Genomic DNA, 27,714 nt, shown 5'->3' with positions numbered 1-27,714 from the left:
TGAATGAACTCTTGGCCTTTATTAAAAAGAAGGCAAGGAGAGTCCCACTCCCCAAACATCCCCTGGAATAGACACACTGTAGGTCGGGCTATGGGAGGTCAGATGAACAGGTGGACCCTCTGGAAGAGGGCAGTCCCAGGGCAGGGGGCACGCACCTGAGCATCTGAAAGACCCTCGAGAGTGAAAGAAAGCAGAGCACAGAACACACGACCTCTGTGCCCAAACACATGCCAGGGGGACCCCTCCCTGCAAGGGTGGGCGAGAGATCCCTGGAGCTCCGGACACCCAACCAGCGGATGGAACCTGTGAAAGGCTGAATCCCGACCTCCTAGACACAGAACATTTGGGGGCTTCTCTGTCTTCTGGGAAACAGGATGTGGTGATTGCAGGCTTGGGCTGAAAGGATGCGGCGGAAGAGGTAAATGGGGATTTGGTGCTCTTCCTTACATGGGGTTCCTGTGAGGATGAGGGAAGTGGGAGCTGCCCGGATCCAGACTCCTTACTCTGGGTTAGAGCAGCTGTGGGCACCGTGGCAGAGCGCCCGGGGGAAGAGGTCTGTTCCCCATCAGGCCGGAGGGACGCTGAGCCTTCAACCTCATGGGACGTGGGCCTGGGGAATGGGATGGGGTGGGCTCGACGTGTTTTCTGTTCGGGCTTCAGTAGAACACCTTCTCCAGATGCGCATTCAGGAACATCCCCGAGGGGTCCAGCTTTTCTCGGATGGCACAGAACTTCGGAAAGGCAGGATACATTTTCTCGAAGTCCTTCCGGGTGCAGTTGTGGGCCTGAGGAAGCAACCAGATACAACAGGCCTCGTTCCCTGGAACCAGCATTGCAGAGGGGCTGCAAACAGGCCCCCGCGTCTGGATGCCTGCATGTGTGACGCTGCTACCCCCAGGCACACACAAGCACATACATGCACGCATTCATTCCCATGCACCTATAATGTAGAGACCCAAAGAGGAGGGAGGAAGTTCTTGCAAAGTAAAGAAGGAAGGTGTTAAAATGCAGCATTAAACTTCCCATTCCCTTTGCCACCTGGCAGTGTGTGAGTGGAGAGGGCTCTGGCCCCAATTCAACTGCTACTTAGTAAGTAAGTCCCGTCACCTCTGAGAGACCCCTAGTTTCCTGTCTGTTAAATAGACCCACCGCCTTATCCTGCTCGTAGGGTTACTATGAGAATTAAATAAAATGAAAGGTGAGGAAGTTTTCTGAAAACTCAGAGAATTAGTCACTGGGCTGTTGGAACATGAATGCAGAGGGAAGATGGGTCTGGTTAGGGTCGTGGGGGGGCCCTCCTTCCTGTCACTTGCTCAGCCCAAGTTTCCCCACATCTAAGCCTTGGGCAGGCAGGGCAACTGGGAGGAGAGGCGCCCTCTGGTGGAAGCCTCAGCTCACAACAGCTGCCCAGCTGACAACCCTCATGAAACATCCTACCTTGGCCCAGTGGGGCCTGCCCCCAACCTTCTTCATGATGGTCTCGTAGGCCAGCCAGTAGTCCAGCCGCGGCACGTCCTTGCCGTAGGGCCTGGGGAGGGGGCAGAAGGAGGTGAGGCCCTGTCTCTGCTTTGCAGGGTCCCTCCCACTGTTATCAGGCACCTTGCCGGTGCCCTCAGGACATGGACAGCAGTGACCCAGCACCTCGAGGGCTTCTGCTCAGAAGGATTTGGAAAAGGTTTACATCCTCTTGCATATTTTTTAACTGGCCACTGAAAGTTGTCATGAGTTTAAATAATTTTAAAGATTTGTGTGTGTGTATGTATATATATATATACACACACACACACATATATATGTATGTATATTTATATATCATGTAGCTTGAAGATTTCAATTTTAAATCTAAATATTTTAAAATGTAAATTAAAAAAATTTAATGTAAAGATTACTTTAAGGATATATATATATATATATATATATATATATACACACACACACAGACACACACACAAACCTTAAAAATAAACATTATATCAGAATCCCCTCATTGATGTATGGAAAGCATGGCCATATAACCTAGTTGGTCAGTCCTGCAAAGTCAGATTTACTGACAGAAAAAATCGAAGTCAGAGCTTTAAAAAATTCAAATGTTATGATGCAGCCCCATGGCAACTTTCTCACTTCTGAATTGACATGCACAGGTAGGGATAAGATAGACAGACAGATGTGGATGAGGCCGGCTGCAAGTTTGTCCCTACATGAAATAAGCCGCCTCTCATTCAGTACGTGTTTCAGAAACTCTCTTCTGGCTTCAGGGACTCCCGCCAGGACAGCGCCTTCTTGAATTGGCCCTTGGATACCTTGAGTTTGGGGTTTTTTACATGCTGGAGAAATACAGCATAGTAAGATTCAGGCTGGGAGAGAGTATATTTGTCTTTTGCAAAGTCAGAGAAGGGCTATTATCAATGGGGGATGGGAAGGAAGGAAGACATGTCTTAGGCAGGAAGTTTTAGAAAAGAGGAGCTTCTTAAACCGTCCACGTCCATAAGCCTCATACAAGAGATTACTGTGCAACTAATCAGGAAAAAACGCAGTCGTGAGCTTAAGGTATCGGCACAGGGCCTGGTGGAGCCGGTTAAGATGGGCAAATGCATCCAGGCCTGATTCTCTTTTTGGCTGAACTGAAACCTGGCCTCAGAATCCTTCTCGACACAGTTCCAGGCTCTTGTAATCACTGACTAGGGCAGGCACATGAGATAGCATAGACTTGTCATTCAGTAATATCAGCTTCACAAGTAGTAGCTACGCATATTAACATTAACATTAATATTACATATTCATTAATATTAATGACTGCATTAACGTAACATAGGCTAGAAAGGGTGGTCGTAGGAACTCGAAGGAGAGAAAAACGATTTTCTGCGGCCAGGATCAGGGAAGTCTCCTGGGAGAAGATGGCGTTTGAACTGGCCTTGAAAGCTGGGGAAGGAGAGGGTCCCTTCGAAGCAGGGTGGCAGGGTGGGGGTAGGGAGCCCAGCCCCACCCTGCCCCCTACGCGAGCTGCTCACCTGTACATGATGATGTTCATGTAGCAACTGTCGCGCTGGAAGCAGGGGCTCAGCAGGATGTCGTCCCCCCGGGTGAAGCGCACCTCCACAGGGTAGTGGGCCACCACCTTGGGGTGCGCTTCCAGCATGGCCTTCAGCTCCAGCAGGGCCTCCTTGGTCTTCTCTCTGCACTCGGCCCAGGGGGATGGAACCCAGACCTCAAGAAGGGGCCTCCTGAGCTCCCATGAGGCTCTGCACGGCTTCCCAGCCTTGGGGGCCTCGGAGATCCCGGTCCCCAGGAGGCCCCTTCCTCATGGCTGCTCTCAAAGTCCTCCTCACAGAAGAGGAGACCTACCAACTGCTCCCAGCTCAGATCCCAGGGCCCCCGCCCAATCGGGGGCTCCCCTTGGGTCTCTGACCACAGCTGTCCCATGCCCCGGCCTCCTCTTCTTCAGACAGAGTCAGGTCACTCTGATTCCAAGACTTCTACTTTTTCTAATAGTCCTACCCCAAGAGTGTGGTGGTCTCAGCCCCTGAACATGGTAACAGAGGCATCCCTTAAGCCCTGGGCACCAACCCCCCCACCCCGACCTTTTCTTGGAGAGGGACAAAGAGGGGCAATTCAGAGAGAAAGCTGCAGTGATCTGGGCTACAGACCTAGCCTCAGTCCCGAGGGGGGTGTGTCCCTCGGGACTGAGATGCAGAGTACCGGCCCCCAGCCTGCTCCATGGACTCTGCCGACCGAGGGACCAGATGCTGGCCAGCCTGCTGTTACCCGGCCGCATGGCTGGAGAGGAGCTGATGGGGAAAGCGGAGGGGATCCCCTGGCTGGTCTCCTTGAGAGTCACAATGGTGCAAGGGCACCGGATGGGGATTCAGAGCCTCCAGTTTGCCCCCCACTAATAACAGGTAGAACGGGGAGCCTGGTTGGCAGTGTACGTGCTAGGGCAGATCCCAAGGGAATCTGTTTGTTGCCGACCCACCCGCAGGCTGGCCCACGCAGCCCCTACCTGGGGATGGCCCAGTCCTGCACGTGTTGCTTGAAGCGGCACTCGTAGGTGAAGATCTTGTGGCTGCGGTTGCAGTTTTCCTTCTTCCCATTGAACAGGAGCCAGAAGAAAAAGCGGTTGATCCAGCCCACGAGGCCTGGGAGGAAGGTGCTGGGGGGGCAGGGCAGAGGGGCCTGTGATCATCGTATTATCCAGCAGTGAGTGAGTGCCAGCTGTTTGCTGGGCGCCGGGCAGAGTCCTTTACAAACCAGGACTTCATTCTCCACATACTCTGCCACGTACGCTTACCTACAGCCTGGAAATCCCTCCAGGGAATGTGAATATCGCCCCTCCATCACTCTCTCCATGGCTGCCCCGTGATCCAGTTATGGATTTTAACTCACATTTTATCCCTCTCTTCCCCTTTAATGGCTAGGTTATTTTCAGGGTTTGGGTTTGGTGAAAAACCCAAAATGTGATTAAAAAAAAAAAACATGTAACATAAAATTTACCACCTTAACCATTGTTTAAGTGTACAGTTCAGTAGTGTTAAGTATATTCACATCGCTGTGTGGTGCATCTCCAGAATCTTGCAAAACTGAAGCTCTGTCCCCACTAAACAACAGCTCCCCATTGCTCCCTCCCTCCAGCCCCTGGCAACCCCCATTCTACTTCCTGTCTCGATGAATTTGACTACTCTGGGTGCCTCATAAAAGTGGAATCACACAATATTTGTCCTTTTATGTGTCTGGCTTATTTCACTTAGCATAATGTTTTCAAGATTCATGCACATTGTAGCATGTGTCAGGATTTCCTTCCTTTTTAAGGCTGGATGGTATTCCGGTGTACGGACATACCCCATTTTGTTTATCCAGTCAGCCATCGGATACCTGTGTTGCTTCCACCCTTTGGCTGTTGCAATAATGCTGCTGTGAGCACAAGTGTGCAAATATCTCTTTGAAATTGTGCTTTCAGTTCTTTCTGATATATCCTCAGAAGTGGAATTGCTGGGTCATATGGAAATTCTATTTTTAAGTTTTTGAGAAACCTCCATACTGTCTTCCCCAGCGGTTGCACCATTTTACATTCCCACCAACAGCGCAAAAGGGTCCAATTTCTCCACGTCCTCGCCAAAACCTGTCATTTTCGGTGTAGTACCACCACATGCCACACCATAACAAAGGTCTTTGTACTTATATCCTTACCAGATTGTTGGGGCAAAGCGCAGGCAGAGTTTTGATTTCAGCAGGTTGCTGCCAGTTTAATTCCCATAAGGACTGTAGTAATTCACCCTCCTTCCACACCTGGCCATCCTGGGAGGACTTGATTGCTGTAAGCGGCCAGTGGGGGCCAGTGGCCTAGCATGGGGGCTGGGCTTATGGATTCTTGTGTTTGGAAGTGAGCTGCCCAAGGAATTGCAAAGGGAAGGCTCTGCGCTTCTTGGGCCACGAAGGAGCTGTCACCTGGCTTTCTGCTCTGGGAAACTCATTCACCAAGTCACATTCTTCCAAATGTATACTTACACACACACACACACAGATTAAAGTTCATTTTTTCTGTCTTTATAAAAGAAATCAATTTTCACTGTAGACGTGTTGGGAAGCCAAGAAAGCAAAATCAGCCTTCTCTTTGCTTCTCCTTCTCCTGCAGGGGTTGGGAGGGTGAAGGGTACACGCTGCAGGGGTTGGAAGGGGAGGAGAATGCTGTCTCTCTCAAGGCAGATGCTCTCTAGTGTCCCAGGCCAGCATGGCCGTGGGGCAGCTCCCACCGGCCCCAGGGCACCAGGATGCTCTCAGCACAGGAGCTGAGCTTGGCCCTGGTCCTGGCTGACCCTCCAGGGATCTGTTCCCGAGAAAGCCTGTCTCTCTGTCCTGGTCAGCCAGGGCCAACACCATCACCCCTACAGTTGACCGCTACTGAACACCTCAAGGACAGAGACCAAGCTTTTCGTTAGCATTTCCTACACAAATACTATGAGCCTCCCCTAGGTGCCAGGCGTTCTCTGGGGCTCTGAGGATTGACAGTGACAGGACAGACAGCATCCCTGCCCTCATGGGGCTACAGTGAGTCTGATCGCAAAGCAGCCATTAAGTCACCAGGTACCCAATCCATTATGTTAGTTTTCATTCCCGCATCCTTGGGCACATAGTTCAGCGAGAGGCCCAGAGCTGCAGGGATGAGGCTGAGTGGATGCAGTTTCCAGAAGACATGAAAACGGGGGCCACATGGGCTGTGCTCAGAGGTCATGGAGCTCCCCCGGAGCATCCGCCCTGGCTAGGATGTGCCAACTGTGATTTACAGCCCAATTCATTTAGATGCTCCCTGGGCCCGGACTCCACAGACACAAGCACATAAAGCTGCCAGGCTGCTGTGATGGAAGGGGAGAGAAGCTGGCTGGGCATTTTCCACTCTCACCCCCGATCCGTTATCTGATGGAGCAACGGCCTCTAGGTTGGACTCACCGTCTTTAAAAAGACACCAAAGTCCTCAAGATAAAAGACTAGATGGCTACATTTGATAGAATGAAATACATCTACACATCATAAAACACCATGAAAGTGAAAGATAAGACACCAACAGGGAGACCAACACACATAACCAACACACAAGGGAGACACCAACACACATAACCAGCAAAGGACTGGTGCTCAAGATACATGTAACTAAAGCTGTACAAAACACTAAGAAAAAAACAAGCCAATTTTTTAAAAGAACAAAGTGCGTAAATGGGCACCTCACAGAAGAGAAATCTGAAAGACCAATAAACTGAAAAGCTGGGCAGCCTTATTAATAATCAGGGAAATAAGAATTAAAAACCATAATGAGGTACCATAGCACACAAAAATTTAAAAGCCTGACAGGTCCAATTTTGTCCAGCTTATGGAGGACAGAGAATCTTACAGTGCTTGGCAGTTAACTTGGTATTACTACTTAGGAGAACAACTTGATCTTATAAAACTAAAGATGCTTATACTTGGTGACCCAGGAATTCCACTCATGATTATACACTCAAGACATCAGAAGCAAATTTCCAGAATGCTCACAGGAACGTTGTTTGTAATGGACAAAAAAATTCCTGGAGACAACCCAAATATCCAGCAACAAGAGCATGGATACATATATTGCGGTAAATGCGTACGGTGAAAAATGAATAATTACGGCTATTCATATCAACATGGAGAAATATCACTATCAAAGCTGAATTACCAATTTTTTCTTTCAGGATTCAGAAAACTACAGTATCAATAAAAGCAAGAGAATGATAAGCATAAAGTTGGGGGGGTGGTTTACCTTTTGGGGGAGATACTGTGATCTGGGAGTGCCACCAAGAGGACTCCAATTTTACTAGTGTTGTCTCACTTCTTAATACGGTAGCAACAACAAGATGTGGGTGCTTACTATATTAGTCTTTATATTTTAAATTTGTGTTGCCTATATTATTTCCATGTATGAAACATTTCAAAAATCTTTATCTGATGCCATTCCATGTCTTGGCTGGATACAGAGTCACCACTCAAGGCCCCATAAAACCTTCCCCATCACTCATAGTTACGTGTTTGGTGGCAGACATGGGGCCTGAGCCTGAGCACAGACTTCAGGCTGGGAAGGAGGTAAGAAAGAGGACAATACGAAGCTTCACGACACCTGTGAGCCAGGGAGTGAGGCTTGGGCACTGGTATTTTTTAGAAAGCTCCCCAGGCTTGAAAACCCCTGCTCTGGACCCAGGAGACAGACCCAGTTTGCACAAATAGGTAGGATGTTGTTCTTCTGATGGACCACATCTGCAACAGTATATGGCAGGTGCTGGGAAAAGAGACACTTGCATTCCTACCTGATCCAGAGCAGGAACTCCAGTAAATAGAATCCAACAGCATAGTCCCAAAACCAGTTGGCCGAAGAGGAGGGAGGCTGGGAAGCAGAATTTGTGGTCAGTTTGGGGCCAGAGCTGAGTGTCTCCTTAGAGGGAGATGTGTCCCAGGAGAGGCTGTGTGTGTGTCCTGGGGGAAGGGTGACCCACCTGCCAGGATGATTGAAAGCCTCACTTCCTACCACTGATTCCCAGGCCCTATCCCCTCGGTTTCATGCTTTTTTATATGTTCAGGTATTCATGTATTTTGCACAAGACAAAACTGTGCATCTGTCCCTCCTCTTCAGAGCCCACGGGCCGGGTGTCCAGCAATCATCCTTTATGAACCCTACGCCAGCCCCTTACACACAGTAGGTGTCCTGGCTTTTGCCTGACTTGTTCAATCAACATCATCCTAAGTGATGGTTTTGTTTTCTTCTGCTGAGAAGGTCACGGTGGGGAGACAAAACCAAGGGTTTCTTCACCTGTACGGTTGGGGGTGGGAAAGATGGGGGTGCTGGAGGGAAGGTGGGATGTATTAGCTGGCTTCTGAGGTCTAGCCCAGCTTCCTAGGACTCAGCCTATCCTGTCCTGCCCACACCTCTGTCCCCTGTTCCCCTGCCCCACATCTAGAGTGTCTCTTGACCTCACCCCTACGCATCCCTCCCCGCAGACACATGGACCCTTACTGGGCCCACCTTCCTTCTTCCTTCCACCCTCTGGCCTTTTGTGCTTCTCTCCTCAGGCTCAGTGATGCTCACCCTTGCTTTTCCTCTCACCTCTCACGGCTCATCAGCACGATAACAGGCGTCAGGCGCCCTGGGAGCTGGCGGGGGTGGGGGGTGGGGACGTGTGGGAATGGTGGGCTGTGTGTGAGGAGCGGAAGATGCCCCGGCTACCTTGTTGGTGTGGTCCTGGTAGATGACGCTGACGTTCTCGCTGTGCGGGAACCAGAGGAAGCGGAAGTATTCGGATTTTTTCAGGTGGCTGTCCAGGTTGTCAAGAACCTGTCCGAGGCAGGAGGGAGGAGCAGAGATTGTACTGGTCACAGGATGACGGTGGGGATGCTGGGAACCAGAGCCCACCATCAAAAGAAAATACCTGAACTTGTCCTAACATTGCCAAATAGCACAGAATGTGTCTTATAAGATGCTGGACGTTAACAATATCCACTTACAGGTGGACTTCCTTTAGTAACTTAGAGGACAAAAATGACCTCTCATTTGTTCTGGCTTGAGTAATTACTATCTACGTAAGTTTGGGCAAGTGCCTCAGTTTCCTTATCTGTAAAGTGGGATTAATAACAGTACCTATGTCAGGATTGTTATGAAGATTTAAATGCATTCATGCTTAGAAAGTGCTTAAAACGGTGTCACAAGCTTGGTGAGCCCTGTATAGGTACAGGCTGCTGCTGCTGCTATTACATTGTCATTGTCATCGTCGCTTATCCCCACAAGGCCGGACATGTCGAGGGCCCTCAGTGAAATGGACGGGAGAGTCTTGCTCGAATACGGCTCATCATTTGCACATGTGGAAATAACATTGCAGAGCAAATCATGTCTCCTTGACATCCATCAAGCTGATACAGGACAAGTTCTGAGCCAAAGCAGAGACGGATTTGGGGTTTGACAGGCAGCCGGGAGGGAGGGGAGGAGCAGTGGTCCTGGAATAAGTTCTGGATTCAAGTCCTGGCTCCGCAGCTGCACGACCTTGCAGGAACCACACCCCCTGAGCCTTGGTTTTCCCACCAATAACATGTGGGCACTTGTGCCGATGAAATGAAATAACCTATGCTGAAGCTTCCGAGTCGAGTGCCTGCCACGTGGCCTGTGCCCAGTGGAGAGTCTTGTTTCTGAATGTGAGCAATGCTGCCACACATTTAGGGCCCCGGCCCTATTCCCCACCCCCCGAGTTCTCAGCTGTGAGCCTCAGGAAGCCCTCTGAGGCCTCTGGGCAGCGTGTCTTCATCTGTAGAAACAAGACCTTAATAGTTTTCCTTCCTTCCTTCCTTCCTTCCATCCTCCCTCCCTCCCTCCCTCCCTCCCTCCCTCCCTCCCTCCCTTCCTTCCTCCCTTCCTTCCTTCCTCCCTCCCTCCCTCCCTCCCTCCCTTCCTTCCTTCCTTCCTCCCTTCCTTCCTTCCTTCCTTCCTTCCTCCCTTCCTCCCTTCCTCCCTCCCTCCCTCCCTCCCTTCCTTGACTGTTGTGAGGACCAAGGGAGTTGATGGATGTGAAAGCAGTTTATAAGCCGTTACACACAACTTGTGATTTCCACATCTGTGAAGCCAAGATGAAGCGCTGAGATGAGCCCACCTAAAACTTCAGTTTGGAGCATCTGGCAGCAGTGCGGGAACTTTAGAATTCTGGATCCTTGTCGTCACTTCAGGAAGGCCCCCTAACTTGTTAAACGATGCTTGATGGGGCCTGGGGGATACAGGAATGGGGTGCCTTCCAGTGACCCGGCTGCCATGCTAAACCTCCCCTGGCCCATGCCAGGCCCAGGCTGCCGGTCACCCTATTGCATCTCCGCACGTGTCTCTCCAGTCTTCCCTATAATCCGCTCCTGCTGCCAAGGATGGTGGCTGACTTAGCTGCCTTCGCTCTCACCGGCCCTCTCGCACTAGCCTCATAATTTGCTCCATTTTTCATCTCTCCAGACAATGTCACAGGGAAGCATCCCAAAACACAGCTCAAAGATCCCCAGCAGCGCTCCATTTCCTACGGAATCGAGCCCAAATAGTTCAGGACTAAGAAGCCTCCTTCTACAGACACTGTCCGGTACCTTCACCACTGGCCACGAGTGACAGTGGAGCACCTGGAAAGTGTGGGATCTGAACTGAGATGTATTGTAATTTTAAAGTTCCATGTAAATCCACCCCCCCCCGCCCCAAAGCTCTCTCCTTCCATTCTATTTATATCACATCCATCCCAGAAGTATATTACAGGTATCGAAGCATACATCTGTCTCTGAAATTCATCAAGCGTCTCCTATAGGTCAGTGACGATTTCATTCATATTTAGTTTCTCCCCGAGGGCAGAGATCAGCAAATTTGCTTTCTGTAAAGGTCCAGATAGTAAATATTTTAGGCTTTATCGTCTCTGTTCCAGCTACACAACTCTACCATGGTAGCGTGAAAGCAGCCACAGAGGATACATTAACAAGGAGCGTGGCCGTGTGCCAATAAAACTTTATTTACAGAAGCAGGCAGTAAGCCAGCTCTTCTCTGCGGGCCGTAGTTTCCCAACCCCTTGCCCTAGAGCTGCTAGCGTAGCTCCTTGGACACAATAAATGCGGGAGGGCCCTATGATTCCTTATTTGAAGAGGAGGGCCTTTTCTGCTGGGCTATAGACCTGGGGAAAGTTCAGGAAGAAACTCCAGAACCCTGTTACTATCACTTCCCTCCTGACTGAGTGGTGGACCCCTGACCCATCACCTCCGGGCAGAGCTGATTTTCTCCTGGGAGAGCAGGGAACACAGTCTGGGGCTTGGATGGAGGATGGGGCTAGGACACGAGAGAGCAGAAAATCCCCCATTTCCTCATGTCCCAGCATCCAAGGCCATCCTATATTGTCCAGAATCTTAGCAGTAAATGTAATGGTGCCCCTTTCTCAGCTCTGGTGACTGAGAGATGCGTGCCCAGATTTCCGCCCCGAATGGAGTGATGAGAGCCACTGTCACATCACATTTTGTGCCTCTCTCCTGACCTCTGTCGTTTCTTTTCCTCCCTGAATTAGAGGGACAAGGCATATCTTTTTCCCTGACACTAAACTCTAAGTTCCTGGAGGCATGCACCACGCACGCTCCAGCTCTGTACCCTCTGTGCTCCCTAACTTAGCATGGAGTAGTGGCTGAAGGCTGGAGTCCATCCAAGGCCCATCCCATTGTGAGCTTAACTCTCTCCCTTCAGGGCCTACAAACAATCCTATCTGGAGGAGGAGGATCCCTAGGATCATGGATTTCCTCGGTCTGACCTGTGGTTCCTGGGAGCACCACCAAAGGGGTTTGGGCCCCAGAGGAAGTCTGCCTTGGCATGTTATTGGCATGAAGCGTTCTAGAGGATTCATTCCCACCAAAATTAGTGCCACTACTGAGTTGGTTCTTGGGACCTGGTTACCAGGCTCAAGAGCAGAAGCTGAGAGCTCCATGTCCCATGGCTGGGGGTTACCCAGTCATCAGCGAACGACCACCCAAGATAGTGGCAGGCACTGGGATGCTGCTGACAAGGCTGGTGTGTCCCTGGGACCAAACCTGCTTCCCAGAGCGTAGCGGGAGCGAGTGATGCAGGCAGCCAGCAGTACCCCTCACATCTCATTATGGTTTGCATGGCATAAAGGGCAAAAGGCTGACAGCTATTTCCAAAGTCCTCGTGTCTTCCCACGGGCTGTGATTTCATACCAATCAGACTGCAAAGCGTCAGAAATGCTGAGACTGTCACAAAAAGCCATGAAGGCTGCCCTTTTCTTGGCCTCACTGCCCAGAAGCACTGATTCCGAACTCCCCCTTCCCCTCATATGGCTTTGAGCAAACTTCAGAAACCGTGTTGAGATGTAGTTAAGGACATCAGTCACGGGAAGCACGGAATTGCACCTGAGATGGACCACACACGGCATGGGTGGGAGGAGATGCGGAAAATCCCAGAAAGGGATGGATTTTCAATAAATTCTTGACCCACTGACCTTGAGTTACCTGGTATTGAGGTCTGTATTTTGTGGACCCTGGGGAGGTAAAAAGACCTCAGATAACATCCCTGCTCTCCAGAAACTGACCACCAAGCAGGAAGGAGGAGGGAAAACAAATGTTAAGAGACTCCTGAGCAAATTAGGGCAACCAGCACATGTGGCCTGGAAAGTGCAGTGTTGGATTCAGAGTCTAGAATCTACCCACAGAGCAGGTATCAGTAGGTAGTGTTCTCTTCGAATAAAGCCAGAGAGAGGACGGACTGAGGGTCCCTCTCTCGGAGGCTATAAAGGGCAGTGGACTCAAGGGCTGTGTGTCCTTGAGTCCTGACAGCAACCCCGTGGGGACAGTGGTGCTCCTATCCCTACTGTATCGGTGAGGAATCCAAGCTGGGGCTGGGGGAGGGCGGAACTGTGCAAAGTCACGGCGGGTCAGTGCAGAGGGCGGTCTGACTCAGAGAGGTGTCACAGGCTCTACACTGCACCCTCGTGGTGGCTTTCCTGGGACTCTTCCAGAGCTCAGGCTGGAAGCCCCAGGATAGATACACGTGCTGGATGGGAGGAAGGAAATAGGAAAGGAAAGACACACAAGGGAAGGAAAAGTGGCCGAGAAGCTGAATCTTCAAACCCGCCTTTACATGCAGGAAGCCATCGTCACAGTCCTTTGTCCTGGCTTCCGGTCCTCTCCTCCAGTGCCCTCCTGTGGCTCACGGCCAGCCCACCTGGAGGGCTTGGCCATCAGGGAGCCCACCCTCGTCTAGAGGGGACATGAGGCTGGGGGGCTGTGTGCATCTCAGAGCAGCTGCTACTTAGAGGCAAACGCTCGGGGCAGCATGGTCTGCAGCCCCAGGGGAGGTGGGACAGCTTCCTAGACACCTGAATGGCAGGAAACTGGGAGCCGATGTCAACGTATGAACCCAGGAAGGTTTACTGTCATCCTATTGGTTCTCAGGAACCTGAGTGCTCCTGGAAGTGAGGCCCCGTTATTTTTCCTTTTGGATTAGAAGGAAAACCTCCATGCAACTCAAGAGTGAGGAACAACTGGTCTAGTGACGGTTCTCCGATCGGTCCTCCTTCCTTCCTCTATGGGCTGTTTCCTCCTATAGGGAAGCAGCCTGGGTCTTGGATCCCACCTCCATCTTACACTTCTTCTCAAGCATTCCCAGCCCCTTGAAGGGGCCCCTTAAAGGCTGCTCTGAGTGGAGAGAGGGCAAAAGTGAACTGAATGTGGGCCGATTGACTGTACATACTGCCGGCAGTAAATGCCAGGGCTGTAAATGCCACCCACCCTCTGTGCAGTCCTTATCTGTGGCCGGCGACTGGGGGCAGGGAAGGCTGTCCATGAGCGTCCTGCATATGCTGATGCCGGGCCCGACAGAGACCTAAGCTGGGTGTAGGGCGCGGGGCGGCATAGCAGCAGGAGCCGCTAGTGGGTAGGGAGAGAATCCACGGGGGATCTGCTGACTCGTGGAAGAGGGGGAAGAGCAGGGTCTAGCCCCGGGAGGCCTTGCAGGATGGGCTGGGGTCCCAGGGGAAGGACGGGGCCTTCCCACCAGGGTTCACGCCCCTCCTTGGGGATAAGGGCCGAGAACGTCACCAGATGCTCCAGGGGAAAGAAAGAATAAAGTAAGAGAGGACCCTCTGTCTCCAGGGCTGGGTGACGAGGTGCGGGCACAGTTTTGTATCGAAGTGTCGCACTGGTTTACAGAACGTCCGCACTGAAAAGGACCTCGGGGTTCACCTAATCTGACTCCACTTTTAAAAGACAAAGAAACCGGGGCTCCAGAAGTTTGAAGGACTTGGTCAAGGTCACACAGAGTGAGCTGCACAGTCAGGCTTGGGGCCCTGCCTGCTTCCCCAGAGCCCTTACAATATACTCGTTGAGTGTTGATCCATCATCCATCCATGTATCCATTCATCCATCCATTCATTCATGCATCCATCCATCCATCCAGCTAACCAACATGGGTTTTCATTCATTCAAAAAAACACTGCTATCAATCAGAAGCTATCCTTTCTGCCCCCCATCATCCAGTTCCTCTGAGCTCCCCTGACCTGCTCACAAAGGAATACTGCTACAGTAACCTAGGGCCAACGAAGGTCTGGTGAGGTCAGCCCACTGCCCAATGCAGGGGGCCTACAGAGCCGCGGGGGCTCTCAGTGGTGCATGACTTACTAATGCCCTCCATTTATTTTCTGAGGCTGAGTGGTGATGAAGGAGAGACAGTACCTCTGTCAAGGTTGAGGGAAAGGAAGTCTCCTGCAAGTAGAACTGGGGCACGCACTGCAGGGTGATGGTGAGGACGACTCCAAGGCTGCCCAGGTGCACCCGTGCCGCCTGGAACACCTCTGCGTTGCTGGACTCAGAGCACAAGAGAATGGTCCCGTCCGCCGTCAGGAGGGTCAGCGCCACCACCTGGCAGTGGGAGAAGAGCCACATTTCAGAACCCCTAGACTTTGCGTGATGCCCTCACTTCCCCGTTTGTCCTTGGAAGTGAGGCCAGGTGTCTCCTAGTCCCAGAAGCTCACCGTCATCTGGTCACAGGGAACTTTCCCAGCTGGGTCTCCAGTCACAGCCTGAGGGAGCCTCAGTCTTGGGGGAGGGAGGAAGGGGAAATGGGGAGAAGGAGGCTGTGTCTGGGTGGCATCGGCCCTCAGCCGATGTGGTTCCGCGGGACCCCAGTGGCTTGTCCTCCCACCACTGCCTTGGTCATTCCGTGGACTTCACACTCGGGATGCAGCGAGCTTGTCCTCGGCCCGGAAGAAGTCTAAGATGACACAGGCTCCAAAGAGCCCTGAGGCCCTGGGTACAGGGGGCTTGTGAAGGCAAAGGGAGGATGTGTGTGCATCCGGGGGAGAGCCGGCCCTGCTGTCCCAACACGCAGCCTGGGGACCAGGGTCCCCTGCAGGCTCTCTCTGCCTGTTGCCCCCCTGGGCACCGACTCGAGTCCATCTTCTCATTCAGGGACCTCTCACTTGCCTCAGGAACTAGATTCCCCTACTTGGCCACACACAACTGGAAACCTCTGGTCTCTGCAAAGAGTGGGCTGCGCAGTTGAAGACAGGCGGTTATCGTCAGTGTCCTTGCCCTTGGCCCCCATTTCCAGAGGAATCCGCTTTCACTGCCCGTGGAAGTGCTTTTCCACACCCTGCTACCTGCTCATTTGGATGCAAATTGCTTTCGACGTGTGCAGTTGGTGGCTGGGTGCTCAGGGTGAGAGAACAGATACAGCTGAACTAATTCTAATTAACAGCAACCAAGACGAAAGAGGAGACATTGGCAGAAATGGGGCACGGTGGCCCTCTGTGGGAGTGAGGGCGTCAGAATGATTTTTATAAAAATCAGACTTTGGGGCTTCCCTGGTGGCGCAGTGGTTGAGAGTCCGCCTGCCGATGCAGGGGACACGGGTTCGTGCCCAGGTCCGGGAGGATCCCGCATGCCGCGGAGCGGCTGGGCCCGTGAGCCATGGCCACTGAGCCTGAGCGTCCGGAGCCTGTGCTCCACAACGGGAGAGGCCACAACAGTGAGAGGCCCGTGTACCGCAAAAAAAAAAAAAAAAATCAGACTTTGTCTGAGATCCAGGGCAGAGCATGAGAGCTGCCAGTGAAACACTGCAGCCGGGTCCAGTGACAATAAAGGTGGACAGTGGTTCACCAGCTGTGTGACCTTGGGCATGTGACTTAACCTCTCTGTTCCCTCATCTGTGAAATGAGGAGAATAACCAACTCAGAGAGAGTATGTGACGCACCCAGCTAACTGCCTGGGATACAGTGGATATTAAATATGCCAGTCCCCTCCCGTCTCCTGCGTGCAGGGGCCCATGCTGCTCAGCTGAGCCTCCTCAGGGAAGTGGCCAGTAAATCTCATGTGCATTTTGATTTCTGGCCACTCAGAATTCTTTTCCATACTCTGCTGATCATTTTGTAGAAACTGAGGCAACCAGCTTGACCTCAGCCCTGGAGAGCAGACTAGGACTGTGGCCAAATCTTGGGAGGGGTGGTTTATTATCCTTCAGCCCCAGTTACCACTGGGCTCTCCTGGACGGTGAACCCTGCTCTGAGGGGGTAACGACAAGTCTATGGAGGGCTCTGAGTGCCTGGGAATCAGGTCCCACAAAACCTACCTTGCTTTGCTTCGTGGTCGAATGCCCTGGGCCTTTCCCCTTCCCTGGCTCACGGCATCCCCTCAGGATGCCTCTCCCTTGCCTGGTGATTCTCTGAGGCTTTTGTGCTTGAAAGAGGGGGGAGGAAAAGGACAAGGGCCACCAGTGTGAGTGCATAAGGTTGATGAGAAAGCAAAGTGCGGATTTAAGGAACAGTAACTCTGAAGTGGCTCCCCCTCGTGGTGTGTGAGAAAACAAAGTGAAGCCTTGGAAAGTGCTGTTGGCCATTTTCTTTCCACCCCATGCAGGTCTGGACTGGAGCACGTGGGACCAGCTCCCAGAAGCCACAGTCAGACAGCACCTGCCGGGGTGTCCGTCTTCCTTAGAACAGAGGAGCCGTGCTCCTGGCTGGCTAACTGGGGAACACGTAAGCCATCAGTGCGGTCAGTGCCGCCAGGATGCTGAAATTTCTTTGACAGCGTAGAGTGTGGGCTCTGGAAAGGGTCTTGTCCTACATACAAACCCATCACAAACATGTACTGAGCACGAACTGTGTACACTCAGCTAAGCACCTGCACGCACTGCTGTTGCGATCATCCCCATTCTCCAGGGGAGCAAACTGAGGCAGCCAGAGGGGAAGAGACCTGTCCCCTCCCTGGTCACACAGACAGTAGTCAAAGAGCTGAGAGGCAAAAGCCAAACCCCAGCACTTAGCAGTGATGTTCCGATGGCCAGAGGCCACATGGCCCAGAGTGTAGGTGGACTTCGGCAGGGAGGCACGCGGTGAGTTACGGCCAGCATGAGGGTCTCTCTCTCTTCCCCGAGGGTGAGCGGCCAGCCTCCACGGGTACCCCCCAGCAGCCTGCTTCACGGAGCCATAGCCTGGCCTGTTAGAAGCTCCTCCTAAAACTGAAAGTTAAAGGAGTTTGCCCCCCAAAGGGGTGGCTCCTGACGCAGGCGTCGTGAACTGTCATCCAGCCCCCGGGCGTTGACACATGCTGTCTCATTGAACACCCTCCCTGGGTTGAGGAGTATTCTCCCCAGGTGACAGCTGAAAACAGGGATGTCCAGAGGAGTTAAAAATCTGCCTACGTGCCACACACAGCACACATCAGGCTTAGGTCTGGGGCGCAGGTCTGAGCCCCAAACTTGTGCCCCAAATTGGGCTCTCGTGAAGTTTAAGAAATGCTTTTTGGTGAAGGTCAGGTGCGGATCCCAGGCCCGCCTGTGCTGGGCTTCTTCCTGGCTCCTCCCCGACTTGCTAATCTGGAAAGTCCCCTCGCTTTGCCTGACTCCTGCCTAAGACCTTTCAATGGGGATGGACCCCTTTGCTCTGCTTGCCCTTTTCCCCAGGGTGGCCAGGAGGCTCCTGAGAGGCAGGGCTGCGTCAACATGCACGAGGGCGCCTTCGTCACTTGTGTCTGCTGGGAACGGATGAGGGTTAGGGGAGACGATGTTTCTGAAGGACCCCTGCCGAGTCTCCGTCAGAGGTGAGACCGGGTGGGTTTGAGGCCCTCGTGGAGCTGTGCCGACACTGCCCTGGAGTACCTGCTTGTCCAGCAGCCACGGTGCAAAGGGTGAAAGGGGCTCCGTCCCAACCTCCCCTCTCCCTGGCAGTCAGTGGCGAAGCAGATAGACTCACCTGGGTGGCTAGGATGCCGTGCTTGATCCCCGTGTTGTGTGTTCCGGACCCGATGACGCCAGCTGCAGTCACGTCTGACACGGCTCCCAGGCTGGAGGGAGGGGGAGGGACGAAGGGACCAGTTAGGCTTCCTGTGACAATGCCCCCTAGGGTTTCGGTGTGAGGCCCCTCAGAGCAGAATAGTTGATCCATCTCCTGCCTGGGAATCTCATCCCCAACTTACCACATCTTAGATCGTCTGACTCAAGCCAGCCCTTGTCTGTGAGCCGTGTGGCCCGTCAGATGAGCTAGTGGGAATACGGCTCAGCTCCGAGGGGAGGCCTGCCTGCCTGCCTTGGGCTTTCTGCAGCCGAGAACATCCCTTTCCTCCGACCTCCATCTGCCAGCAATATCTTCTCCACCAACCACAGGCCAAACGCTCCTACTAAGACTTCTCCAGACCCAGCCTGTTGAGGCCTGTAGAGTCCCCATGTCAGAACTGCACACACAGCCATCCCAGAATGGTAGGAGGATGCAGGAGAAGGAGACCATGTCACCCCCTGCTCAGAAACCTCCAGGGTCCCCCGGGGCCTCCAGGTCAAGCCCGCACCCCTCAGCCTGGTGTTCCAGGCCCTGGAACAAATAATAAGAGGGTGCTGTGTGCACGAGGACCAGATTCCCAAAGGGGAATAAGATGCCTCCACCGGCGTGGGCTCTGAGGACAGGAATTAGCAAGATGTGCTCCGATCTCAGGGTCCAGGAAAGACAGTGGGTCAGGAGTTTTTCAGAAATCTTACTTCTCAGGAGCTTTCTCTGAGACATCCCAGCCCCGTCTGAAAGGAGAACGGAACCAGTGTTTACAGAAGGCCCACTGGGAGCCAAGGAGATTGGAGCTTTGCACGCTTCACGATAGCCCAGTTGCCTTGGTTCACACTTGAGAAATGGGCCCGGCCGGCAGGGCAGGGATCGGACCCAACCTGGCCCTCAGCGCAGACCCAGGGCCCCAGAGGCAGGAGGGCCCTGGCTTCCAAAGAGGCAGATTGACAAGGATGAGAAAATCTAGCCTCATACCCTCCTGCAATGGGACCTGGGGCGGCCCTGGTGAAACAGGAAGAGGAGGAAAGGAACCGACGCCTCTTCCTTCCTCTGCCCTCACCCTTGTGTCACTCTTACATTTTGTCCACATTAGTTGGGTGACTTGGTGATATCACCCCTTGTGAAAATACCAGAATGTTAAAAGAAGACCACAGAAATCCTGTCGCAGGGAATGCCCCAGCGTGTGGACAGGCAGATGCGCGAAGACGTTCATCACAGCATCATGAACGATAGTGAAGAACTGAGGACGACCACGTGCCCATGACAGGGGAGGGGATGGTTCACCAACCTGCAGTAAGTCTACCCTTGTCCATGAAGCTCACAGAGACTAACGAGCAACACGGAAATGGGCTTGGGACCACGTTAAAAGAAAGAGCTGATCTAAGTGTCCATTGACAGATAAATGGATAAGGATGTGGTACGTATTATACAATGGAATATTACTCAGCCATAAAAAAGAATGAAATAATGCTATTTGCAGCAACAGGGATGGACCTCAAGATTATCATACTAAGTGAAGTAAGTCAGATAGAGAAAGACTAATACCATATGCTATCACTTATATGTGGAATCTAAAATACAACACAAATGAACTTATTTACAGACCACAAGTGGACCCACAGACATAGAAAACAAACTTACGGTTACCAAAGGGGAAAGAGAGGGATAAATTAGGAGTTTGGGATTAACAGATACACACTACTATATATAATATAGATAACCAACAAGGACCTACTGTACAGCACAGGGAAGTATATTCAATATCGTGGAATAACCTATAATGGAAAAGAATCTGAAAAAGAATACACGCACACACATATATGAAACTGAATCACTTTCCTGTATACCTGAAACAAACACATCACTGTAAATCAACTATGCTTCAATAAAAATAAATAAATAAGTAAAAGAAATAAGCTGGACAAACGTGAGGCCCTCAGGGAGGAAGAACTAGGAAGGAAGGATTAGACTTTAGTCCTCCGAGGGGTGGAGAGAACAAGGGGAAAGGTCACTTCCAGAGTCTGTGGAGCGAGACAGAGCCAGGAAAATGAAGGGGGAACCGACATTTACTTCGTAATTACTATGCGGGGCACCTTTGACTCACGCAGGGCTCTGAGCGCCCCTATTTCACAGCCCCATTTTCTAGATGAGAACTCTGAGGCCCAGAAGGGTCAAGGAACTTGAGTGACAGCTGGTACGAGGTAGAAGCAGGATTGCACCCAGGCCTGCTCCTGGAGCTGGGGTCTTCACCAAGCTGCTGTCCTCCCTCTTAGGAACAGCGCCTGTGTCCTGCTCCCTCTGGCTCACCACACAGTGGAAGCTCCAGAGCTTTCCAGCTGCATGACTTTGAGAAGCACCTTTGCCTCAAGACCCTGCTTTCTGCATCCTTAAATGGGGCCTTCCTCCCAGGTGATGATATGATGAGAGAGGGCATCAAGCCACCGGCATGTGGCCTGACACAGCTCTGTGCTTCCCCCCAAGCCCCCAGCCACTCCTGAGGTCCCCACAGCATCCTTGGAGCTGCAGACCTAGGTGGCCCCTGGGATACACAGGACAGGACATCCAAACTCCCTTTGAGAGGCAGATGAGCCCTGTGCAGGCAGGTACTTGAGGAGGACTGGGTCCCCAGGGAGGACAGAGATATATCATGAACAGGGCACAGAGATGCTCCAGGGCCCAGAAGCTAAAGCCTGTGATTAACAGAACGTATCTCCTGCTGGTCCTGGAGATGTGTCTGCTAGCTGCGTACAGACCCCTGCCCACTACCACACCTTCCCTCTCCTGGGCTTTCACTCACGCTGCTCTCTCTGCCTGAATCCCTTCTCTCCTCTCGTTTTTCTGGTTCACATCAGGTCATCCTTTAGGGCTCAACCAAAGGGCCCCTCCTGCAGGAAGCCTGCCCTGATTCCCATCCATTCACACATTCCCCTGCCTGTCAAGGCTGAACATGGGCCCCCAAGAACACCACGGTGCCCTGAACACTTCTCTGGCATTGAGCCTCTTGCTTTGTGTCACGCTTGTCACTTCGTGGGTTTGTCTCCCCCCCTTGCAGGGAGCTCCTTGTGAGTGGGTCTGGGTTTTATTCATCCTGGCCTCTTCTGGGCCTGAACAAAGCCTGCACATGGTAGACACTCCATAAATGTTTGAGTTGCCATGACCCTTGGAGAGGCAGAAACAGAATGGTTTTCAGAGTGAAAAAGTATAGTGATGCCTCAGGGCCTGCAATGAGAAAGCTAGGTGAATGGACCACCCGCACTTGAAGACCAACCACAGGCTTCTATGATGGCAATTTCCAGCTGTGAAGAGATTGCTACCCCAATATCCAAAATAATTCTGTCACTTGTTTCTAGTGGTTGAAGCCCCACAGTTAGACATTCACTCCTTTGGCTGCATTCAGCCAAATTCATTTCCTATTTCAGTGGAAACCTCCTGATATTAAACTTGAGCATTCACTGATACCACGTTTGGAAGGAAAAACAAGTGAAGCCACATATAGGTAAACCAGGAAGCCCTGTGTCTCAATCAGCATATGCTCTTCTGCTTCTCTGAGTGCTTACTTTGTATATCTTTCGCTTTGGGTTCATATAGTTTTATTTCAAGTTTTAAGAAAGGCTTAATGCATGGTTTTCCCATCCCTGTACTAGACTTTTTTAAATGCTAGCCTGTTTCTTTCTACTCTCACACAATAGCCCCTGAACACAGGGGATGGGGAGATGGGTACTCTGTGGGGGAGGAACAGGGGTCCAGAGAAACAGGTGCATCCTAAGAAGTGCTTCTCTCTGGCTCCTGACAGATGCTTGAGTGTCCAGCCAAGGCCAGGGCAGGGATCAGGGGCCATCACTGGCCCACCTGGGAATCAGGGAGGTGGCTCTTACTTGGACAAGGCCAGGCCATGCTTGTCTAGCTGTGGGTGCAGGTCAGCCAGGAGGATGCCGGCCTCCACGGTCACCTGCTTCTTCTCCATGTCCACCTGCAAGAGACCAGCAGAGATTGGGATGAGCTAGGCCGTCACTCAGTCCTTGTCCTGCAGTCCCGCAGGGCTGTGAGTACAAGCGTGTCTCCCGCTGCAGGCAGCCAAAGGGGTGCAGGCAGAGCCCTAGAGTGCTGGGGCTTTGGGACTACTCTGCGTAACCCTTCTTTTCACAGGGGAAAGAAATAAGAAGCAGGGAAGAGAAGGGATTTGCCCAAGTCACTGCGGGACTGGGAGAACTGTGCTGTGTCCTGAGACCCACCGCCCCCAACCATGGCTGCCCCGGGGGCTGGGGGAGGAGAAGTCTCCCTCCATTTCACAGCGAGGAGACTCAAGTTCAGGGACTTGGAGTCACTTGCCCAAGGTCACACAAACATCGGTGGCGGAACGGAGATGAGAATCCCATCTGTGCGACTCCAAAACACACGTTCCATTGACCCCGGGCGCAGAGCCTGGCAAAATCAATTACCGGAGCGCAGTCCTCACTAATGAGCGATCAGAGTTAATTTCTGCCATGACTGATGTCTTGACTGGAACATTTTCTACGGGGTGGTGACCGTCAGCCTGAGCAAATCAGGAAATAAATAGTAGAGAGAAACCCAGAACCTCTGCTAGCATGGCTGGAGGGGAGGGTGCCTGGCAAAAATTACAGCTCAGGGGAGCTGGCCCCGTCAGATCAGGTGAGAACAGGAGCCCTCCTAACGGGCGGCACGCCTGCCAGTACTCTCACTCCCAGGCAGGCACCTGAGGTGGTGGTGGTGGGGCCTGAATTCATGGCTGAATTGCATGGACAGTATCCCAGCACAGGGCTGATGTCAGACCCCTGAGTTTGCGGCCCGCTCAGCTGCTGATCGGCTGTGTGACCTTAGGCAAATCACTCTCCCTCTCTGATCTTCAGTTTCCCCATACGTAAAACAAGTTAAGTGCAAAGCCTTCTGGATTTGTCATTGTGAGTCCACCTCTGGGGGCCTGACTTGCCATTCTTGTTCTAGAGAAGTGGAGAGGAGGCTCTGGCCGGAGGGGAGGAAGGACATCCTCTCCGTGGCCACAAGGGGGCGCACAGACCAGACGAGAGGCCTGAGCAAGCCCAGGCAGGACCCCGGGGAGGGGCGATCACTGGGGACCAGGAATTGGGGGGTCACCTTGGGACTCAGAGGTGGGGAGGGGATAAGGCCCAAGGGAAAAGGCTAAGGAGTCTCCGCCTGGACTCTGAGACGGAGACCACGGCTGCCCGGCATGGGGCCCAGCAGCGGTGGGGAGCCCAGGGCTCCTGGTACCTTGAGGACGCGGTTCATCTTGCCCATGTGGATCATGAAGCCGTCGGTGCAGGCGATGTCTGAAGGTGAGTGGCCACCGCCCACCACCTTCACTCGCTTGTTCTGCTGCCTGGCCAGGGCCAGCACCTGCTGAGGCAACGCCTGCATCAGCCCCGGCCCAGGTCTTTCCCTGTGAGGCCACGGGGCCACCCAGGCTCTGGGCCCCCAGCCCCCCAAGGCCCTGCCTGGCTGGAGGCCGCTGTGCAGGCCACTCCGGGAAAGAGCCAGAGAGACGGGCCGGCGAGCGAGTGGGAGGGAGAACCAAGGAAGCACCCCAAAGTGGGGCTCCTGGGTGTGCTCCCCGAGGCAGCTGGCAAACCTGATCACATTCTTCTCCTCGCCAAAACCTTTCAAAGGCACCCGGCACCTTCAGAAGAAGGCCCGTCTCCTCGTGTTGGCCCACATGGGCCTCAGCTGCCTCCCAGGGTGGATGAAGGCTCCCGGGGGCAGGGGCGGTGGCTTAATTTGACACCGTAGCCCCCCAGTGTCTACCCCGGGCCTGACAGGAATAGGCCGTCTCTAGTGATCTTGAATGAATAAAGAAATGAATGCATGGTGTCACTCAAAGGAATCCATACTCTTTCACCCTTGTGTCTGGGCGTGGAACACCAGTCTCAGGATTTATACCTCGAGGGGTTCCAGGGTCAAGGAAGATTGGGAACTGCTCCGAAGCACTTGTCTTCCACACCCACCCCCACGTGCGAAGCACGTTTAAGGCTGCAGGTTCTACTGAATGTCAATACAATGAAGACATCTGTTTAACACCATCTCCCTCGCACTCCCTTGACCACACAACTATTTTTATTTCCCCCCCGCCCCCCCCAACCCTAACAGCTCTCCAGGGTAAACACAGGCCTGCAGTAGCCTCCTCCTATTTGTAATTCACAGTCGTGCAGGCTAGCACGGCTAGAAACAGCCTTCACACGCAGGACATCAGCACCCCTCCACCCTCTCCCCTCAGCTCAGAATGAAGCATATTGCCTCGGCATTCAAGGCCCTCAGATCTGTTCAAAGCCACTTTGCCTCTCAGCCTTCCTCTTCTGCCCTCCCCTTCCCCCATGCACCCTCCGGCAGCCATGTCTGACGACTCTCCAGGTGTCCTCCTCACCTTCCTTCACCTCACACTGCCCTTGCCCAGCTCCCTGTGGAGCTCCTATACATCCTCCAGGGCCCGGCTCAGTGACCACCTTCCTTCATTCTCACGCATGAGAGGTTGGGGGTTTTGAATCCTGGTTTGGATCCTGGCTCTGACACCTACTAATATGGGAAAATTACAAAGCCTCTCTGAGCCTCAGTTTGCTCATCTGGAAAATGGGGGTAATAATCACTACCTCACAGGGGCTTGTGGGGATGGATGAGACCACAGATATGAAGCAGTGGCGCTGATCACTTAGTGGTGACAGTGCCGTTCCCACCACTCTCCTCCAAGTGCCCTCACACACACCTGTGCACAGACTCACACCCATGCACACACACACAGCATGAATTTCTCCCTTCTCTGTTCTCTGCTGGTGCTAGTGAAACATCTGTATCCTCTGGGGTTAGTCACATGCAGCCTGTCTTAGGGGCAAGTCTTTTAAGGGCAGAAGTCGGGTCATGTCCATTCATTCATTCATTCATTCACTCATTCAACAAATATTCAGTAAGTGCTTCCTGTGTACAGGTCACAGGGCTGGGTGCTGAGGATAAAATGGAAAAGAAGACAAGCATGGTCTTAAATCCTTACGAGGGAGAGAGACAAAAGCATGCAAATGTTCATGTCAATGAAATCAGAGCAGGTTTTGAACATGCAATGAAAGAAATAAGCAAGGAGCTGAGATACAGAAGATGGGGAAATACTCAGATAAGATGGTTTGGGAAGCCTCTAAGGAGGTGATTTACTTTGAGACCTAAAGGATGAAAAGGAGGCAGTCTCATTAAAAGGGATGGGATAGGCATCCCACGCAGTGGGAACAGCAAGTACTAAGGTACGGAGGTAGTGAGCCAGGGAGAGAGGGACCTTAGGGAGGCCGGAGAGACAGGCCCAGAGGATGCATGGCCTTGGGGTCAGGAGTTGGGGTTTTATTCCACAAACAATGAAAGCCTCTGAAGAGCAAGGAAGTTGCCCAATTCAACTTAGATTTTAAGAAAATTACTTTTGCTGATTGTGGAAAGTGCATTTGAGGGAGGTAAGAACTGAAGCTGGGAGATCAGGGGTGAGGCCATCACAGGCCACGGCATGTGAGGAAGGGATGGTGGCCTGGGCTTAGTGACAACAGTGCCGGAGAGAGGGAGGTGGGTTCTAGAAACTTCTGAGGCAGGACTTGCTGAGGTCCGATAAGGGACAGTGCCCTACTTCCTGGCTTCTAGTCTGAGCAATCCCGTGGTTGGTATAGAGTCAGGGAGGACTACACTAGGATAGGTTGAAAGCAAACATCAAAAACATCATTTGGGGCATGTAAGTTTGTGATGTCTTTGATGAAAGAAGTCAAAACGAATCTGAAGTTCAGAGAAGAGACCTGAGCCGGAAATAAAAATCTGGCAGTCATTGGCAGACAGCACAAGTGGTCACGCAGCAGCAGCGTTCAGCTGCAGCCGACCCCGTGGAGCTGTCACCCCACCGGCAGTTCTGGGTTGGGGATGAGGGTCTTAGCTGGGAAGCCCACCTCCTCTCTGGGGCTGGCCTGGTCCGCAGGGCCCAGATGGAGCTGGACGTCCAGCGGCTGGACCACTGCGCACTGTGCTGAGAAGGACACTCACCTCTCTGATCTCCTCCACGGACGTGGGTTGGTAGTACATCTCCGGGTAACAGCCATAGGTCCTCGCCCAGTTTTGGAATTTGACTCCTTTGTACCCATGGACCTGTGATAGGACAAAACCCGGGTCACCACCAGTAAGTGGTCTAGGGCTGCCCTGACCCCCATCCCCCTGTCCCAACATTGTAGAGATGGGAGGCTGGGGCCACGGCGCTGAGCCACTGGGAAGCTCAAACACACAGTGGAAGCTCTAAAGCCGTGCAGCCACGTGCGGGCTTCCTGCTACGATCTCCCTTGACCCCCATGGTCAGCGCAGCAGATCACGCAGAAAACTCGGCCCCTCCTTCGGAGAAGGGGGCTACATGAGATCAGGGGTGCAGCCCTGGGAGACAGCACAGCAGCCTTTCCTGGCCTGGAGGCCATAGCAGAGAGCCTTGGGGAAAAGGCTCCCGTTTGTGGGATCCCCGCTGTGTGCTGGGCACTGTTCCGGGGTCCTCCACATGTCATATCTCTCCGCATGTCACCTTATTTAGGCCTTACAATAAAGCCACGAAATAGGTAATATTACTCTCATTTTCAGGAGCAGAAACTGAGGCCCAGAGAGGTACAGTAACCTCCCCGAGCTCACAGAGCAACCAAGGAAAGACACAGGAGTCCAATCCCGGCCTTCCTCTTCCATCTCTTCCCCAGCACCCCAGTGGCTCCCCAGAGCCGCGAGTCTATTCAAGAGCTTCCCCGTGGCCTCCCAGTAGCCCCACACCTGCCCTCATTTTGCCCTCCCAAGCCGGGTTCGCAGGCCCAGCCTGGATGCGGACCGGCAGGGCTGAACGGCTGGCCACGTGGACCTACCATGGCTCCAGCGGTGGGTCAGTGGCCTTGGCGGACTCCGGCCTCCTCGTGGAGCAGAGCACAGGGCAGCGGGGTGCGGAGGCCGAGCGGAGCGGGGGGCTGGAACCAGCAGCGCAGTGACGGTGACCGCGGGAGCTCAGGGCCGACTCTGCAGCTGCAGCACACAGAGGGGCTTGGGGCCCCGGCAGAGGTGGATAAACAGCGTGACGACAGGCTCCACCCAGACAAACAGCAGTTTGGCCTGCCCCCTGCCCCGGGGCTCCTCTCAGGCCGCAGGGCGGGCAGGCAGCCTTTACAAGGCGGCTGCTCTCTCCCCGAAAGCTGTTGAGCTCTGACACCAAGTACAGGCATTCTGGAGCCGGAGGACCCCCGGCCTCGAAACTGGGTCCTTAATGCCTCAGGTCAGGGGAGGCTGTGACATGGGGGCCCGCGTGTTAGTTCATTTGTCAGAGCTGGGGGAGGGGTGCACCAGGCTGCCCATCGCTATAGGGAGACAGAACGGGATGCTGGTGGCTGTAGCACGGGGG

The 27,714-nt window shown here is 53.0% G+C and overlaps 2 protein-coding genes across 3 annotated transcripts in view; both read right to left on the bottom strand.

Annotated features, from left to right (window-relative positions):
* On the bottom strand, window positions 1–27,326 carry LOC115864928 (L-gulonolactone oxidase). Of its 2 annotated transcripts, none has more exons than XM_060301290.1 (12): window positions 27,188–27,326; window positions 26,343–26,444; window positions 23,565–23,693; window positions 22,193–22,287; window positions 18,243–18,333; window positions 14,728–14,913; window positions 8,723–8,830; window positions 7,809–7,885; window positions 3,998–4,147; window positions 3,009–3,173; window positions 1,438–1,528; window positions 1–785 (listed from the first exon to the last, which is right to left on the bottom strand). In XM_060301290.1, exons 1-12 carry the CDS (start codon window positions 27,188–27,190, stop codon window positions 657–659), a joined length of 1,326 nt encoding a protein of 441 aa, XP_060157273.1. In that variant the 5' UTR covers window positions 27,191–27,326; the 3' UTR covers window positions 1–656. The 2 variants fall into 2 exon arrangements, with proteins under 2 accessions (XP_060157273.1, XP_030734958.1); XM_030879098.2 differs by having other exon boundaries at window positions 23,565–23,690.
* The window catches only part of EPHX2 (epoxide hydrolase 2), a 66,414-nt gene continuing 65,920 nt past the window's right edge, over window positions 27,221–27,714 (bottom strand). The window contains exon 18 of the mRNA XM_060301287.2: window positions 27,221–27,359. Coding sequence (XP_060157270.1) covers window positions 27,324–27,359 — 36 coding nt within the window. The 3' untranslated portion in view covers window positions 27,221–27,323. The remainder of the gene's footprint in view (window positions 27,360–27,714) is intronic.

The sequence above is a fragment of the Globicephala melas genome, chromosome 6, assembly GCF_963455315.2.
Source record: "Globicephala melas chromosome 6, mGloMel1.2, whole genome shotgun sequence".
Lineage (NCBI taxonomy): Eukaryota > Metazoa > Chordata > Mammalia > Artiodactyla > Delphinidae > Globicephala > Globicephala melas.
The sequence above is the reverse complement of the archived record's forward strand: the minus strand, read 5'-3'. Positions and strand labels throughout refer to the sequence as shown.

Excerpts from the sequence above, each read along its gene's own strand:
- LOC115864928 (XM_060301290.1), bottom strand. Across the intron at positions 22,288-23,564 it reads AGATGAACCGCGTCCTCAAG|GTGGACATGGAGAAGAAGCA; the intron begins GTACCAGGAGCC and ends GGTCTCTTGCAG. Across the intron at positions 14,914-18,242 it reads ACGGCATCCTAGCCACCCAG|GTGGTGGCGCTGACCCTCCT; the intron begins GTGAGTCTATCT and ends TCCCACTGCCAG.